Source organism: Scophthalmus maximus, chromosome 12 (assembly GCF_022379125.1).
Source record: "Scophthalmus maximus strain ysfricsl-2021 chromosome 12, ASM2237912v1, whole genome shotgun sequence".
Taxonomy (NCBI): Eukaryota; Metazoa; Chordata; class Actinopteri; order Pleuronectiformes; family Scophthalmidae; genus Scophthalmus; species Scophthalmus maximus.
This window is the reverse complement of record NC_061526.1, coordinates 24,364,211-24,382,265: the sequence shown is the minus strand read 5'-3', so window position 1 is coordinate 24,382,265 and position 18,055 is coordinate 24,364,211. Positions and strand designations below refer to the sequence as shown.

General features: G+C 43.1%; 3 protein-coding genes across 6 annotated transcripts; 2 read left to right on the top strand and 1 right to left on the bottom strand.

Moving 5' to 3' along the window:
• Positions 1-364: 364 nt before the first annotated feature.
• Positions 365-1,640, top strand: LOC118287578 (histone H3). Its single transcript, XM_035612898.2, has one exon. The coding sequence runs from the start codon at positions 393-395 to the stop codon at positions 801-803; it is 411 nt and encodes a 136-aa protein (XP_035468791.1). The 5' UTR covers positions 365-392; the 3' UTR covers positions 804-1,640.
• Positions 1,641-3,262: 1,622 nt separating this feature from the next.
• Positions 3,263-3,842, bottom strand: LOC118287585 (histone H2A-like). The gene has a single exon (XM_035612911.2). It carries the CDS (start codon positions 3,815-3,817, stop codon positions 3,431-3,433), a length of 387 nt encoding a protein of 128 aa, XP_035468804.1. The 5' UTR covers positions 3,818-3,842; the 3' UTR covers positions 3,263-3,430.
• Positions 3,843-5,248: 1,406 nt separating this feature from the next.
• Positions 5,249-12,960, top strand: LOC118287325 (CCR4-NOT transcription complex subunit 2-like). 4 transcript variants are annotated; one of them, XM_035612430.2, is made up of 15 exons: positions 5,249-5,401; positions 7,223-7,354; positions 7,632-7,695; positions 8,581-8,728; positions 8,871-9,089; positions 9,261-9,340; positions 9,587-9,727; positions 9,839-9,969; positions 10,165-10,285; positions 10,376-10,532; positions 10,644-10,705; positions 10,929-10,978; positions 11,110-11,210; positions 11,528-11,672; positions 12,211-12,960. In XM_035612430.2, the coding sequence occupies exons 2-15, from the start codon at positions 7,235-7,237 to the stop codon at positions 12,295-12,297; spliced, it is 1,626 nt and encodes a 541-aa protein (XP_035468323.1). In that variant the 5' UTR covers positions 5,249-5,401; positions 7,223-7,234; the 3' UTR covers positions 12,298-12,960. The 4 variants fall into 4 exon arrangements, with proteins under 4 accessions (XP_035468323.1, XP_035468330.1, XP_035468305.1 ...); XM_035612437.2 differs by having other exon boundaries at positions 7,632-7,704; positions 9,587-9,712; XM_035612412.2 differs by having other exon boundaries at positions 7,632-7,704.
• The last annotated feature ends 5,095 nt before the right edge of the window (positions 12,961-18,055 follow it).

Here is an 18,055-nt window from a genome sequence, read left to right as displayed (position 1 = left end):
CAAATGCAGAGTATGATTTTATATACCGTATCATTATTTATCCTGTATTACATTTGTGATTATCACAGAGCTGTGCTCATCGTGTTTGTGGATATTTCATATTTCAACACATTTCATTTCGAAAACATTGTCTTTTATTTTCTTCATCTACTTTCTTCCTCCTCTTCTCCATTTAGTTTTATTTATTATTATATTCCAGTGTGATCTCTCATTGTGTCAAAGTAAAACACTATGGCGGTTGTTCCAGTAGAAAACAGGAAGTCAGTTTGAATCTTTACGTCACGTGCGAAATCTGAGCCAATCACAGCGTGGGCGGCGCTGGGGCTCCGACTATAAAGCGAGACGCCCGCCGCCGTTTGAAACTACGTTCAATTCTCGAACAACCGTCAAGGATGGCCAGAACCAAGCAGACCGCCCGTAAGTCCACCGGAGGAAAAGCTCCTAGGAAGCAGCTCGCCACCAAGGCTGCCCGCAAGAGCGCGCCGGCCACCGGCGGCGTGAAGAAGCCTCACCGCTACAGGCCCGGTACCGTGGCGCTGCGGGAGATCCGCCGCTACCAGAAGTCCACCGAGCTGCTGATCCGCAAGCTGCCCTTCCAGCGCCTGGTGCGAGAGATCGCCCAGGACTTCAAGACCGACCTGCGCTTCCAGAGCTCCGCCGTCATGGCTCTGCAGGAGGCCAGCGAGGCTTACCTGGTCGGCCTGTTCGAGGACACCAACCTGTGCGCCATCCACGCCAAGAGGGTCACCATCATGCCCAAAGACATCCAGCTGGCCCGCCGCATCCGCGGGGAGAGAGCGTAGAGTCTCCCGGCCCCCGACACCACACAACGGCTCTTTTAAGAGCCACTCACTTATACGTGAAGAGCAGAAATTCTACACTAAGTTATCATGAACGAAATGTTACAGATGAGGCTCGGAGGAAGAATTATTAAAACTGTTTCCTCACAATAGTCATACTGTAATCACATGAGGCCGAAACGTGGTTCTGCCATATTCAGCATCATACACATGTAGTTAAATTAAGACCATATAAAACATTATTAATACTTACTCATTTAACTTGTTTGGTCCAGTGAATCATAAATGGGAAGCTAATATTAGTCCATTCTGCCAAAAGAAATGAAATTATGACTTAATCGAATATCAGAATTGTTGTATTGGTATTATTAATCAGACACTTAATGATGTAGGATGTTTGAAGTTCACAAAACGACTTTATTTCAGAGTTGTTCATGACAGTGTTTAAAACAATGTAAACTAAAGGTTATTGTTGGGCCCAAACCTCATTGTTAATAACTATAATAAAGATGAAGTATAATCATCAATGATACGTTTAATCACATCAGACACGTTAACATTGAACAATATTCATCTTTGCGCCAAACCTCGTTTTGATTCATCGTAAAGAATAACTTCACTTTATTATAAATGTGAATAAGAACTGATAACATTTGATTAAAGCTGGATTCAGCTCATCGGATTAGTTTCCTCGTTGGAACATTGTGTCGGTGAACTTCACTCATGTCCGGAAACACTAGTAATCTGTTGCTTTGACATGTTTCATTGGACAAAACCTCTTAGTTAACGTCTTACAAATTATTCTCATGTATGATATAGAGATATAAGGTGTAATAAATATGATCAGTGGTGTAATGAGGACCGTGTCTCGTCAGAAGAAGTGAGTGGCTCTTAAAAGAGCCGTTGTGTTGTTGTTGGTGCGTTCAGGTGTTGGTGGTGCGTTCAGGTGCTGGTGGTTTAGCCTCCGAAGCCGTACAGGGTGCGGCCCTGCCTCTTGAGCGCGTACACCACGTCCATGGCGGTCACCGTCTTCCTCTTGGCGTGCTCGGTGTAGGTGACGGCGTCGCGGATCACGTTCTCCAGGAAAACCTTGAGCACGCCGCGGGTCTCCTCGTAGATCAGGCCGGAGATACGCTTCACGCCGCCGCGGCGAGCCAGACGGCGGATGGCGGGTTTGGTGATTCCCTGGATGTTGTCGCGGAGAACTTTGCGGTGACGCTTGGCGCCTCCTTTCCCGAGTCCCTTGCCTCCTTTGCCGCGTCCGCTCATGATGGATGATGGGTTCGAACACTTCCGAAGAAAAACGAATAAGGGTAAGTTCACAAACGTTGCTATTTAAATCTTATGTGCGGACGTGAATGAAAACAGTCCGCTCGACCTCCGCCCGCCAGTTTTCACTTCCTCTTTTCAAGTTGCACCATGTCAGCCTCTACATTACCGGGTATACTTCCTTCAAAATAAGAGCACGGTATTGTGTAAGTAAATGAATCAGTTAAACGAGAGAAGCGCTTTGACCCTACCGGTTGTTGTTGGTATTGTCTTATCTACTTCATTAATAAAATACCTTTTTTCCCAGTAAAAATATATATAGTTTAATAGGAGTCATACACAAATGTTTAAAATCTGATTTCAGAAGGTCAGTGCTGATAACAAATACTGTTATATACATAAATGAAAAAGACACCTGACGTCTCTCACTACACAAACTGCCTGTATATTTAGGTTTACCTAAATAACCCTATATTTACAGGCACTTTAATATTGCACAATTATTTAAAATATATTACATTATTTTGAATTTGATATGATTCATGTGGTAAAAAAAAATGAATACATTAATTTCAGTTTGATGCTACATTTTTCCTCGTTCTGAAATCATCATCTTCCAATTAAAACATGCACATACCGCAGCCAGACACCAGGGGGCGATCGTGATTTGTCTTCATATGTTGTCCGTTTTTATTCAGTGTAACATTAATATATGGTTAGGAATATTTTTATTTAATTTGTATTGTTATTTTTTTCTCTCAGGCAGTGATAAGACACGACTCAACCACTGTAAAAAATATTCACTGCTACACTTGAAGTGCAATAACAAACTGTACAATATTTATATTTATTCTCCATTTGTAACTATTGCTACTGCTCTGTATATAGCATTTATATTTATTTTAATATATTCTCCTGTCCATTTTGCTGCTGTAATGTCCAAATTTCCCCATTGTGGGAACATGAAAGAAGACAGTGTAACATTTGTAATTTGCAGTTGCCAAAGATGGAGGAGCCCTGTGTGCAGCAGATTCCAACGTGATGGTTGTATATAAATATACTATTTATCCTACATTGGTGTTACAATCTGAGAAGCGGAACCTACGTTGAAGTTATGAATGTTATTTAATTGAGGACTAAATATTTTCTTGTTGGCATCATGTTAACCTAAAAAAAAAATTCTACTTTCCAACTGTATTTAAAAGCCCTTGTATTACATAGTATTATCTATATACAGTATTATAGAACGTGCAGATCATGTAGGATGTAGTAGTTTCTATTGTAAAGGAACCAGCTCTTCCAGACGGAGTGTGTGGCTCTTAAAAGAGCCGTTGTGTTGGTGGTTGTTGTCCCGGGGGTCTTCACTTCTTCGCGGGCTTCTCGGTCTTCTTGGGCAGCAGCACCGCCTGGATGTTGGGCAGCACGCCGCCCTGAGCGATGGTGACTCCGCCCAGCAGCTTGTTGAGCTCCTCGTCGTTGCGGACAGCCAGCTGCAGGTGACGGGGGATGATCCTGGTCTTCTTGTTGTCGCGGGCCGCGTTACCGGCCAGCTCCAGGATCTCAGCGGTCAGGTACTCGAGCACCGCCGCCAGGTAGACCGGAGCTCCGGCACCGACACGCTGGGCGTAGTTGCCCTTCCTGAGCAGCCTGTGGACACGGCCGACGGGGAACTGCAGCCCGGCCCTGGAGGAGCGGGTCTTCGCCTTCGCTCTGGCTTTTCCTGCTCCGGTCTTTCCGCGTCCAGACATGTTTCTATTTGCGTCGATTCGTTTTAAATCTAAACAATGTCCCCGGTCTTCGGCGAATCGGGTTTTATGCTGCAACGGGGCTCCGTGCTCGACGTTCATTGGCCACGATGAGCCTGAGAGGGATCGTCCAATCAGAAAGAAGTCAATAAAGTGCTTGTAGACACCACACAGCTTCCGGTCCACCGTTTGTATGATTTACAAAATAAAACAAGACAGAAATTTTAAAATTTTAAACAGAAATTAATGAAGGAAAAATAGAAACATTTAAAATCATAAATTAAGATATGGATCACGTGGTTCACGTTACAAATGCAAACAAACAATGTTTCTTTTAATCTACAACAACACATCTTTGTTGATTATGTATATATATATACATAAATTAATTTTTACATGAATTTGTAAAGTAACTTAAAATAAAGTAAATATAACAGAATAATACAATAGTACAACATTTACCTTGAAATGTTGTACATTTTCTCAATAATTTTTAACTTTTATAATAACATTACTTTCCACCACAACATTTTTTGTGTGTAAATACTGGATGGAAATATATCTAATGACTATGACTATATATGTGTATGTTAAAAATGTGTATATATTTTAAATGTATCTCATATTTAATATTTAATAAATATTTAATATTGTGGTCAATGTATTTTAGATCTGAAGATCAGTTTTATTGTATATAAATATATTAAATATGAAATATATACAAAAAATATTATATTTAAAAAGTACAGTTTGCCTCTAGAGTGTTTAATCTTGTTGTGAAATGAATCATGATTGCAGTAGAGTGGTGTGTTCAGGGGTCAAACAGTAGAATGGTGTGTTCAGGGGTCAGACAGTAGAGTGGCGTGTTCAGGGGTCAGACAGTAAAGTACAGTAGAGTGGTGTGTTCAGGGTCAGACAGTAAAGTACAGTAGAGTGGTGTGTTCAGGGTCAGACAGTAAAGTACAGTAGAATGGTGTGTTCAGGGGTCAGACAGTAGAGTGGCGTGTTCAGGGGTCAGACAGTAAAGTACAGTAGAGTGGTGTGTTCAGTGTCAGACAGTAAAGTACAGTAGAGTGGTGTGTTCAGGGGTCAGACAGTAGAGTGGTGTGTTCAGTGTCAGACAGTAAAGTACAGTAGAGTGGTGTGTTCAGGGGTCAGACAGTAGAGTGGCGTGTTCAGGGGTCAGACAGTAAAGTACAGTAGAGTGGTGTGTTCAGGGGTCAGACAGTAAAGTACAGTAGAGTGGTGTGTTCAGGGTCAGACAGTAAAGTACAGTAGAGTGGTGTGTTCAGGGGTCAGACAGTAGAGTGGCGTGTTCAGGGGTCAAACAGTAAAGTACAGTAGAGTGGTGTGTTCAGGGGTCAGACAGTAAAGTACAGTAGAGTGGTGTGTTCAGGGTCAGACAGTAAAGTACAGTAGAGTGGTGTGTTCAGGGGTCAGACAGTAGAGTGAGCGGTCAGAGGTTAAACAGTAGAGTCGAGTGACGGGGGCTCAGGGGTCAGAGGTCAAAGGTTTCCCAGCATCCTCGCTGATCGGCGAAGAGATGTCGGCCATCTTGGATTGTAGCGGAGAAGAAAGATTGATGCGGTGAGCTCCTCTTCTTCTTTTTTATTCCTTTAATTCATTTTCTCAGTCTTTCACCCACCGGGGCCCGGCGGAGCTGACACCCCGGCGGCGGTGTGGCTCACCGCGGGACCACCGGGCCGCCGCGGGGACGCGAAGAGACGCGACTTCCACCGCGGCTCCGCTTCTTATTGTTGTTGTTGTGGGGGAACGGACCGACGGAGGCGCCTCAGGCCCCGAACCCGGACAAAAACACACCTGCTCCCCGGGCTCCTCTCCGCCCGGCGGCCAGTTCTGCAATACCGCACTCGAGTCCACTTTATCCGGCTCCCGGAGAACATCAACCCCGCTCTCAACCGCCTCCGTAGCGGCCCTTTTAACGTCGCTGTTAGCTTGTGGCTAGCTCGGTAGCGAGCGTTAGCTCCTACGCTAACGCTCCTCATGCGTTTCTACGGAAGTAGCTGTTAGCTCACCCGCGCTTTGCTAGCTTGCTAGCTAGCTAGAGAGCTAGTTAGCGGTAGCTCCGGACACACTGTGCAGCTACACACGGTGAAACAGAACCTGCTAATATGTGATATTTGTGTGAGACTCGTGAGAAGAAGACGAAGCGGCGCGAGTGTGTTTATTTGTGCTGCGGGGAAAAGAAGCGGGAAGTGTCGTGTTTTTAACCGGAATTCCAGTCAGGCGGATTAGCGTTAGCTCGCTTTAGCTAACATTAGCTCCTCTGCTACACTGGTGCATTTCTTTTTTATGTATTTTTTTAAACAACACGAGTCTCGTGCTGACGCCGCTGGTCGCAGGTGAGACGTCCAGGTGACTTCGTGTTGTGAAACGCGGGGGTTTCAATGCATTAACACTCGCTTTATACACGTTTGTTAGCACGTTAGCATCTCACGTTAGCCTGCTGCTCACTGGGTCTGAGGATCTGACTGAGGATGTTTGACTAGAACCTGCTTCAGTTATTAAAACCTGAAAGGTCACTGTGCCCACTGACCCCAGGTCCATGTGTTTATATGATTATGTTTATGAGAGTAGACATTTTGCACGTTTGTCTGACCAGTGGCTCAGAATAAGACTCGAGCTCCAGTGGAAAGTTTCTCATCCAGAGTTGATGAGTTGATGAGTTGATTAGTGAAACAGGTTTGAGACGATGTGCACGTGTCCCGAGATGAATTACACACTTTGTACATTAAAGACAGTTTGTCGGATCATTCAACAACTGTGTCCACGATCGACACGACGCCGAAGCACAAACAATATCTGTAAAATGTATTGAAAGATTGTGAATGTATTTGTATTTGTCTAGATCATTTACTTCAGTCTAGTCACTTTTGTTTACAGTTTTGTTAAACTGTTTCCTACGTGACAATGTGTTGTGTTTATAAAAGAAGATGCAGAATCGGAGCTGCTGTTGTTTCAAAGTTGTCGACAGTTGCAAGAAACCATTATTTTCTATGCAGATTAATCTGCCGATCAGTTTCTCATTGAATGTTTCTGTCTGTAAACGAATATTAGTGAAATGTGACTTCTGTAATTGTTTTGTTTAGTCTGACTTACAGGACGTTCTATAACATTTAACGTGACTTCATGTGCTAAAGCAGCAATAATCAATAAACAACCACATTTTTCTCTGATATGCTTCATTCCACCTGTTACAAAACAGAAATCCTGTCAGTATGGACGTTATCACACATATAGTCACGTTAAACATTTCAGAACGTCCCGGACCAAGAGTCCGAAACCCGAGAAGTTACGAAACCTCAAATCTTCACGTTTAAAAGGCACAAAAGATGATTTTTGAAAACAATGAATCATTAATGTTTTCCTCTCTGGTTTTATTCTCAGGTGACACGCGGCATGTTTGGTGCTAACCGGAAGAAGTTTATGGAGGGGGGGGTGGAGAGCGACTACGCCGACGACTCCAGCCTCTACTACAGCCAGCAGTCCATGTTCCCTCCTCACCGCGCAGACAAAGACGTACGGTTACATAACTCAGCCGTTTCCTTCATGTTTCTTTACATAACTCAACTGTTTCCTTCATGTTTCTTTACATAACTCAACTGTTTCCTTTATGTTTCTTTATGTAACTCTTTAACTGTGTGAACTCGTGGGGGAAACACACCAAGATAATAATCATGGTTCAACTGGGAGTCGTAGATCAGAACAAATCGTTAGCTGCTGTAGTTTGTCATTGTGTAGATCAAAAAAAAAATAAATCTGATGATGAATCTTTCTGTGTGATTTGTCTCTGCAGATGTTGGTGTCGTCGTCCTCGTCCACGTCGGGTCAACTGTCGCAGCTGGGAAGCAGCTTATATGGTCCGCAGAGTAAGACGAGCACACGCTCGTGTGTTTCTGACCACACTCGTATCAAACTATCAAATATTCATGAAACATTGTATATAAACTCAACGCATGTTTAGTTTGTTGGTTTGTTTTGCTGCTTTCAGACAAGTTTTGGACGTTGTCCCGAAAATTTCTGGAGAGGCTCAATGTGTGAAGGCAAATGTTGCTCCGGAACTTTTCCCATCAGCTGACGTGTTAGACTTGTGTTTTTGACAAAACAGGCAATTATTTTTTTTTTTTAAATACAAAGAAATCCATATTTTCTTACACTTTATAGACAAAACCAGTAATTTATTAATCCTACGACGAGAACATAGATGAGCAGAATGAGGCAGTGGGACTTATGTCAACACACACGGCTGTTATTGAAGTCAATAAAAAATGTATTGAGTTCATATTCACGTATCGTACGATAAGTCGATAACATTAATTGTCGTGACAGGCTGACTCAGATAATCTCCTGCTGCCTTCATCGTAGCAAACACTCCAGACGGAATATTTCGTGGACGTTTTCCGGAGTTCTTGTCTGAACACAGCTTTTGTTTTGCAGGATGAGACGAAGATTAAACTTCAACCGCCTCGGAAAATGTGACAATGTTAAAGAAAGAGATAAAAATTCCCAGATCTGAGACAAAATGTCACAGATTCTTTCTTCCACCAGGTTCACTGTGAATCTGTTCAGGAGCTTTTTCATCCTGCTGACAAACCTTTAAATCCATATTGTGTTTTTATTATTTCAGTATGATGTTGGTGAACTCTGAACCCTGCTCATGATGTCATGATGTTGCTCATCACCTTGTCTCTGCAGTTACAGTCAATGTTCAGGTTTCGGTTCTTTTTGGTTTTCTGTCTCCGCAGGCGCATTGGGTTTTCCCATGCGAGGTCTGAACAGCAGCGCGGCGCCGCCGCTGAGTCGAAGCGGCCTGAACCCGTCTGCCAGCCAGCTCTCCAGCCACGTCAGCACACCCAGCACCGGCACCATGCACACGCCCCCTTCACCCAGCAGGTAATACACACACACACACGCACACACACACACACACACACACACACACACACACACACACACACACTTTCAATATGTGACCTCAGTGTCCTTGATTCAGATCCACCTGCTCATCTCCCTCTCCCTTTCTCTCTCTGTGCAGGGGGATCCTGCCGATGAGTCGGAGCGTGATGAACCACAATCAGCAGGTCGGCGGTCCCACGGGTCAGACGGGCGGGATGGGCGTTGGCATCGGAGGAGAGCGGGGCGTCGGCAGCGGAGGGAGGAGTGGCGGCGGCATGGGCAGCCCCAGTCGGTCGTCGCCCAGCATCATCGGCATGCCCAAACCACAGCAGGCACGGCAGCCGTTCACCATCAACAGGTAACACACACACACACACACACACACACACACACACACACACACACACACACACACACACACACACACACACACACACAGTAACCGTACGAGTTTTTACCAGACAAAACCAACACAAACAAGTTCAACAATCGCTGCAACTCATCGTCTAATATTTTGTGTGTATGTCAGTATGTCGGGGTTTGGCGTGAACAGGAATCCCGGCTTCAACCTAAACAACTCATTATCCAACAACATCTTCAATGGAACAGGTAAAAAAACTGAAAAACAAAATTTGACATAATCATAAATTTTTACAAATTTCTAATTAGTTTTTAATGTTGGTTATCTAACTCCTGACCTCTTCTGTGTGTGTGTGTGTGTGTGTGTGTGTGTGTGTGTGTGTGTGTGTGTGTGTGTGTGTGTGTGTGTGTGTGTGTGTGTGTGTGTGTGTGTGTGTGTGTGTGTGTGTGTGTGTGTGTGTGTGTGTGTGTGTGTGTGTGTGTGTGTGTGTCTAGATGGCAGTGAGAACGTGACGGGTCTGGACCTGTCGGACTTCCCGGCGTTAGCGGACCGGAGTCGGAGGGACGGCGGTTCGAATCCCACCCCGCTGCTCAACCCGCTGGCCGGTCGGGCGCCGTACGGTGAGCACCTTCACTGTGTGTTAAAATTATTATTACTTTTATTATTATCATTATTAAAGATCCGTTATTTTACGTAAGGACGACGTCATCTGTGCATCGCTAACCGCTTTAAAACTTTCTACCCAGTTGGCATGGTAACCAAGCCGTCCAGTGAGCAGTCGCAAGACTTCTCCATCCACAACGAGGACTTCCCGGCTCTGCCTGGACCCAACTACCAGACGAAAGACTCCAGCAGCGCCACCGAAGACAGCAAAACGGTAACGAGCCCCTCCGGTCAGCGATCCCACGATTAAGGAAAAATCATTCGAAATAATGGTCTTCAATTCTTTCCACTTGGAGGACATGTGTTCTGGGAAAGAAGTGAACGTCGAGCTCTATTTTCTTTTCATTTTATTTCCTTTATTTGGTTTTCCTCTGACTTTTCCCTCCAATTTTCCCCTCCGTCCAATCAGAATCTGAACTCATCAGGAAAGCCCGCCTCCAACTCAGATGGTCCAAAGTTCCCCGGCGACAAGAGCTCGGTGCCGAGCAACAACAACCAGCAGAAGAAAGGGATCCAGGTTCTTCCTGACGGTGAGAATTTCTCATCATCAGCAGCTGATGTTTCATGTCATGTGACTTATTTAAAATCTAAATCTGTCTGTCGTCTCCTCGTCGTTGCAGGGCGTGTGACCAACATCCCCATCGGCATGGTAACGGACCAGTTTGGAATGATCGGCCTGTTGACGTTCATCCGGGCAGCGGAGACGGACCCCGGCATGGTCCACCTGGCGCTGGGCTCGGACCTCACAACGCTCGGCCTCAACCTCAACTCACCCGAGTACGACACACACAGACACACACACGCGTCAAAATTGTCAGTAATTGTTCTAACCGTTCATCTTGAGAAGATCAAATAAATCTCTCTCTCTCTTCTCCGTGTCTCCGTCAGGAATCTCTATCCTAAGTTTGCGTCTCCGTGGGCGTCGGCTCCGTGTCGACCGCAGGATATCGGTGAGTCTGACACTCGTGTAATTATTAAAGGACTATTCTGAGCAGTTTATTAGAGTTATGTCGTCCTCACGTTCATCACATGCTCCAGCTGCAGCAGGATAATCATGATGCTCTGTCTGTTCTGATGCTCTGCCCCCTGGTGGCCAATGTGTATTGATGCGTCTTTATAGAAGAGCATTGACTAGTTGTGATCAGTGTCTCTTTGTCCTTCCTCTTCCTTCAGACTTCCACGTCCCCTCAGAGTATTTAACCAACATCCACATAAGGGACAAGGTACGTAACGGAAAACCAAACACCAGAAAGCTATTTTTCTTTTTCTTCCCCTTCTTGGTATGGAAGTAATTCAGTGTTTAAGTCATTATATTTCTTTAAGAACTTCTCATGTCTCACTGTCTGTCTCACAGTTAGCAGCCATCAAGTTGTCTCGATACGGTGAAGATCTGCTGTTTTATCTCTACTACATGAACGGAGGAGATCTACTACAACTGCTGGCTGCGGTAGAACTGTGAGGAGAACACACACACACACACACACACACACACACACGTCAGGTCAAACATCACTCATACAACCACGACAATAAAATGTCAATGCGTTTGAAAACGTGACCATGTTGTGGCCAGTCGTCGCTAACACTAAGTGTGTGTGTGTGTGTGTGTGTGTGTGTGTGTGTGTGTGTGTGTGTGTGTGTGTGTGTGTGTGTGTGTGTGTGTGTGTGTGTGTGTGTGTGTGTGTGTGTGTGTGTGTGTGTGTGTGTGTGTGTGTGTGTGTGTGTGTGTGTGTGTGTGTGTGTGTCTTCCTTCCTTCCTTCCTTCCTTCCAGCTTTAACAGGGACTGGCGGTACCACAAAGAGGAGCGGGTCTGGATCACCCGGGCCCCGGGGATGGAGCCCACGCTGAAGACCAACGCCTACGAGAGAGGGACCTACTACTTCTTCGACTGCCTCAACTGGAGGAAAGTGGCCAAGGTGAACAAACCGATATTTTCCTGAAAAAAACTGTGATTAAAACTGTTTCTAATGTTTTTATTTAAAATGATCTTTTTAGGAATTTTCCTACTACTGTCCTAAACGAGTCCATAAACAAGTTTTGAGTTTTCTGAAGGAACCAGTAAAATTATATTGTAATTATGGATTATAGTTTGTGGATTGTAATCGTTCATACAGTATCTTCAGATCTTAATACCATTTAAATTATTACTGACCATAGAGAAAAATCTGATTTTAGGTTCACGACGTATGATTTGATTTGATCCATTAAATCAAAGGTACTTACTTTCTCAATGAATTGAGATAATATTATTATATATAAGAATAAATTAATCATCTATGAATATTGTCGTAGATAAAATCTCTGTTGACGGATTGATTGAGTAAAAAAGGGTTTGGGTTTTTAAGTAATATTAATTGGAACTATTTTCAATGTGTAACAAATTAGAGAAATAAAAAACACAATCGTACGCGTGCGATATGAAAACGGTGACACAATGTGAACGTTTGTTTCCAGGAGTTCCATCTGGAGTACGAGAAGCTAGAAGAGCGGCCTCACGTTCCCTCCACGTTCAACTACAATCCTGCCCAGCAGGCCTTCTGATTGGCTCCTCCTCCTGCCTGCCTCCCTGCCATTGGCTCTCCTGGCTCATCCCATCACCGCTCCGTCTCTTAGGTTTTATTCCACCTCCACACACATTTCTTTTTTAAAAATCTGGCCGTTGAGGAACTGGAAACCGAAAACCGGAGAGGACGTCCTGCCTCTTTAAACACAACCTCTCTCCTGAATAGACTTTCTGATTTTAACTTTTTCTTCGTTTCTTTACCTCGTTTTATTTTATTTTTTTATTTCATTTCCCTCCCTCCTCCCTCCATGGGTTCTGTTGGTTCTGTTCTGTGGAGCACTGACGTCACCGTACAACAAACACCGACACACGCGAGCACTGTAAATAAATAACTGTCCGTCTGTTTCTACTCCGTCTTTAAAGAAAATCCAATATTTTTCTGTCAAGAGAAACTTTTAAAGAAGAAAAAAAAACAGATTTTAACATGACACAAGATCAAAAACGTCAGGATGGATCATTTTATTTCACTCTTGTGTCGCGAGGAACTGAGGATATTTATCAGTTTTCTTTTTGACGTTGATCAGGTTTCAGATCTCACACACACACACACACACACAAGCAGACAGCGGACAGTCAGGGGAGGAAATGCAATGTACATTGTAGCACTATTTCATAATAAAAGGAGAAAAAAGTTCTTTTTATTTTGGGGTTTATTTTTTTGTGTATCTGAAGCAGCAGCGTGTTTGATTCATTAAATATAATCAGATTTTTTATTATAATTTTTTACCACTTTAGATCAAATTTAGTTTCCAGAAAAAAACCTGTTCCTCATTATTTACTTATTAAAATACAAAGCTGGCTTTGGGATTATTATTAGTTTTTTTTCTTATTGTCAATAAATCCCACGAAAAGACCAAAGCCATCGACGTCACCTGGGTGACCTCAGTGAATGTTTTGAGAATAATTGATAATAATGTGATTTCAATAATCTTCAGAGAGAAGTCAGATCTTTACGTGTGAGCAGCTGACGAGGAGAAAAAAAAGAGAAATATCAGCGTCTCTTTAAATTTATTAAATGACAACATGAATACAATAGAAGAATAATATGGATTTTTTTTAATTTCCACGTTACGTCAAAGTTTCAGACTCAAACATCTCGTTCACACTGATGAAGCATTTTTGTAAAAAATAGTTTTTCTTCCACAGATTTTCATTCCTGTTTAATTTATTTTATCATGGCATCTTCATTTTTTTATATATTATTTTTATCATCATCTCATCTTCTGTTACCTCTCAAATTTTATTGACAGCATCCGTTTTTTTCTGCCCGGCAACAATCAAACCAATCAGACGTTATAGGAAAACATTTGGCATTTTTGGGAAAATATGTTTGTTCGATCGATATGAATATGAAGATGTAGCCGGCGGTCGATTAGCCTACCTTAGCATTTTTATGCTAATATATCTCTTGTTGATTGGCATATGTCTAGAGATGCTAAGCTAACTGACTGCTGGTTTTAGCCTCAATATTTAGAAAGCTGATACGTTTATTTCCTCAACTTTTAAAACTTTTCTTTAAAGTCCCAAAAAAGGAAGTCGCTGATAAAATTTGCTTTTTTTTTTTCATTGTTTTATTTTTTAAATTCTCCCCAGGAGGCACCAATGTCCAGTTAGGTGTGTGTATATAGATATACTGTATGTATATATATATATGTGTATATACATATACACACCTAAAACATGAGGCAGTATTTTTAAGAAAACGAGAAAACAAAAACATTTTTTTCTGACACGAGGAGGCGCTCTTCTTCTACTGGCCGACAGTAAAACAATGCAATACTCGACTTCCTGTTACCATGGAAACCATCACGGAGACGGTTTCCCAGGGGACCACCTCCGATTCCACCGACACACCGACCACCTCCCAGCAGCAACGTCCGCTGTTGTCGTCACGACGATAACGACAGCGGCGGCGGTGGTAGCCGATATCGGTTGCCACGACTACAGGGGCCAGCTTGTTGACACTGCAGCAGAAAAAAGCCAAGGACACGCCCACAGGACCCCATGTGACCGGTTCGACGAGATTCGATTGGAGACAGACGACTGAGGCACTTGGCCATTGGCTGTTTTATTAAATATGGCAGCTAGTGTTTTAATAGGTAAAAGAATAAAAATAAATATTCTGGTAATGAAATTGAAACGACGAGTGTTTGACTGTTTTCTGTGACTTTATAATAATAATTCTGTTAAATATTTACAGTGTCAGACTTGTGGAAGGAGACGAACGTCGTCTGACTGATGTCAGACATGTTCTCTGCAGCGTTTTTATTTTGATCGAACCAATAAGTATCTTACAACTTTTTAATAATGGAATGATATGCTGATGATTTTTTTTGTCATAATTAATTTTCAGTTAAAAACTGAGAAAGCTTGAAATGTTCATATTTAAGAAGCTGAATCCAACAAATTTCAGCGGTTTTTTTTATAAAAAAACCCAGAACGTTTCAGACACTGATCTCAGAAAAATATTTCAGAAAAAAAAACAAACTCGACTTTTTCTTTTTTTTGTCTGCTTTGTTTGCAGACTTTCTTCTTTCCTAAAAATATAAATAATCAGATTCCAACACCCTCATTTATCAACAGACTTTATTTTGCACAAAAGTTGCACAAATGGCAAATGAGGGGGGGGGGGATCTTAAATATTAAATGTATAAAACGGACAAAAACAGCAAATACTCACATTTGGTATATTTTGTTTGGTACATGACAAAAAATCTTCACCAATTATTTTCTTAAAAACTCATTTAAAGCGGAACAGAGACGAGGAATCAAAGAACTTCCTGCTCGTCCAGACGTCACGTGACGGACGTGCAAGCTGACAGGAGAAGGAGCAGTGTCAGTAGTTTGTCCACACGAGGGCGCCACACACCAAGAAGAGCCACGTGAGGACGAGGTGAGGGACAACTGGCTGATGCTGTCCAGTTTGAATTCATTCTACTACTTACAATATATATGTATATATATATATGTATATATGTATTAAATAAAGCAATCATTTTGTTAAATAAATAAAAAGGTCTGTTTACATCTCAATGTACTTTTTACTAGAATAACTTTATTTCAGATTCTTGTTAGATTTTGCAATCAACCTTCTTTTTTTGCTTCAACACATCAATGTATTGATTTTTCATTGCAGCTGCGTCCAAGTGCAAAGGACACGGGGAAACAAGACGGAGTGAACTTTATAACCTGGAGGTAAAGACACACACGCACACACACTCACAGTCAGTCTCTGTGAGCATCAAATGTTAAAGTTGGATCAATAAAAGACTTAGTGGTGAAACGGAGACAGACACCAGGGGGCGGTCGTGAGGATTTGGCTTCACTTCAGAGGAGCCGTCACGTCGTCCATCGCTGTTTTCCAAAGTGTGTCACATTATCCAGCCTGTCGTTTTGTGTTCGACGTCCACGACAGTCTTTCATCACGTGACTGTTGATTTGTGTCGATGCCCAATTTCTATTAGTTTTACTTCCTGAAACCCCAGATCCCGTCGCCATCGGCCTCCTGGACCCTCGGCTCACATTTCATCTGTTCTCACATTCACGTCAAACAGAAACTGAATTTGGCAAATATTTCCCTCCGACTGCCTCTTCTGAGACTCGTGGCCTCGTGTTCCGTTATCATCGTCTGTAATCTCTTGATCTGCACAGATGATAATAATCCTGCCACACGCCTCCCCGATTGTTCCGGCGCAGAACGCCGAGGCTTCATCCTGCAGCCGCTCGGCGCCGCACGTTTATGCAACAGGCTGAAAGACGCAGAGGGAAATAATACTTCACTTCACGAGGGAATATTAATGTTAGAAGGGAGAAATCTGTCAATTAAATCTAGTATTAATTGTTTAAAATCCTGTTTCCTTTTTTTTTTTTCTGAAGTATTTGAAAATAAATGTAAAAATGTCCCAAATCTCTGACTCTGATTGTTCGTAGACGGACGTCTGACGTCGGTGTGTCGTCAGGCGGCGAGAAGACTTTTCCGTTTCCGATTCTCGTTCTTCTTCTACGACACTTCCTGTACCTGGTCCGCAGGTCGTAGCACCGACCACATCTTTGTCCGTGGTCCGAGGAAACTTTCACACCTGTGATTTTGTTTCCGACCAAACGAGGCCGGTGTGAGACCGTTGATCCGCGACGTTCTCGGCCTCTACGTCTGTTCGTTTCATTTGATCGTCGCCTCGTCAACAGGTTCATCGTCTCCAACGCTCGCCGGACTCTTCACCGGGACAAATCCAGACGCGTCGGTCGGTGCATCGATCGTCTGGTCCTCGGAGGCCATTTTGTACGACTCGTTGCATCTTTGGCAGCGATTGGACGTCCACACACACACACACACACACACACACACACACACACACACACACACACAGATGACAGTATTGATCTCCGTGGAGAACAGTGTGATCACAGCAGCAAGTAATGAGGAACACTTAAGTGAATACACTTTGTAGGCGACGACACAGACGATGACGAGGACGAAAAACAGAATCCAACAACTCGGCTAATTTCTTTAACAACACGTGTAACGTTGTAAACATAATTATACATGGTTAGGGTTGAGAAATAAGGTTATATGTATATCATGTTCATAATGAAGGTAGTTTTTTATATCGTCAAATAACTAATGAAAAGTAGAAGTGATAAGAAACATGAAGACATGAACAAACATCAGTGATGAGAACGACCTCACATGACCTGGAGGGGGCGGGGCTTAGGACCTGTACTGCAGCCAGACACCAGGGGGCGATCAGGAGGATCTGGCTTCACTTTAGAGGAGCCGTCATGTCGTCCTTCTTTATTTATGATCAATGTTTTTGTCTCTTTGCTGATTCAAAATGGCTCATTGCAGATATACAGAACTGGTTTGTTGTGGAACTTGGTCCATCACTCAGACTGTGAACTGACAGATCTAATCATCAAACATCAGAACCAGCAGAACCATCAGTACCATCAGAACCATCAGTACCATCAAACATCAGAACCATCAAACATCAGAACCATCAGTACCATCAAACATCAGAACCATCAGAACCATCAGAACCATCAAACATCAGAACCATCAGTATCATCAGAACCATCAGTACCATCAGAACCATCAGTACCATCAGAACCATCAGAACCATCAGTACCATCAGAACCATCAGTCCCATCAGAACCATCAAACATCAGAACCATCAGTCCTATCAGAACCATCAGAACCATCAAACATCAGAACCATCAAACATCAGAACCATCAGTATCATCAGAACCATCAGTACCATCAGAACCATCAGTACCATCAGAACCATCAGAACCATCAGTACCATCAGAACCATCAGTCCCATCAGAACCATCAAACATCAGAACCATCAGTCCTATCAGAACCATCAGAACCATCAGAACCATCAGTACCATCAGAACCATCAGTCCCATCAGAACCATCAGTACCATCAGTATCATCCGTCCCATCAGAACCATCAGTACCATCAGAACCATCAGAACCATCAGTATCATCAGTACCATCAGTACCATCCGAACTATCAGAACCATCAGAACCATCAGTCCCATCAGAACCATCAAACATCAGAACCATCAGAACCATCAGTCCTATCAGAACCATCAGTACCATCAGAACCATCAGTCCCATCAGAACCATCAGTACCATCAGTATCATCCGTCCCATCAGAACCATCAGTATCATCCGTCCCATCAGAACCATCAGAACCATCAGAACCATCAGTACCATCAGAACCATCAGAA

Excerpts from the sequence above, each read along its gene's own strand:
- LOC118287578 (XM_035612898.2), top strand. The coding sequence starts at position 393 with ATGGCCAGAACCAAGCAGACCGCCCGTAAGTCCACCGGAGGAAAAGCT.
- LOC118287585 (XM_035612911.2), bottom strand. The coding sequence starts at position 3,817 with ATGTCTGGACGCGGAAAGACCGGAGCAGGAAAAGCCAGAGCGAAGGCG.
- LOC118287325 (XM_035612412.2), top strand. The coding sequence starts at position 7,235 with ATGTTTGGTGCTAACCGGAAGAAGTTTATGGAGGGGGGGGTGGAGAGC. Across the intron at positions 10,286-10,375 it reads GATCCAGGTTCTTCCTGACG|GGCGTGTGACCAACATCCCC; the intron begins GTGAGAATTTCT and ends TCGTCGTTGCAG. Across the intron at positions 11,673-12,210 it reads ACTGGAGGAAAGTGGCCAAG|GAGTTCCATCTGGAGTACGA; the intron begins GTGAACAAACCG and ends GTTTGTTTCCAG.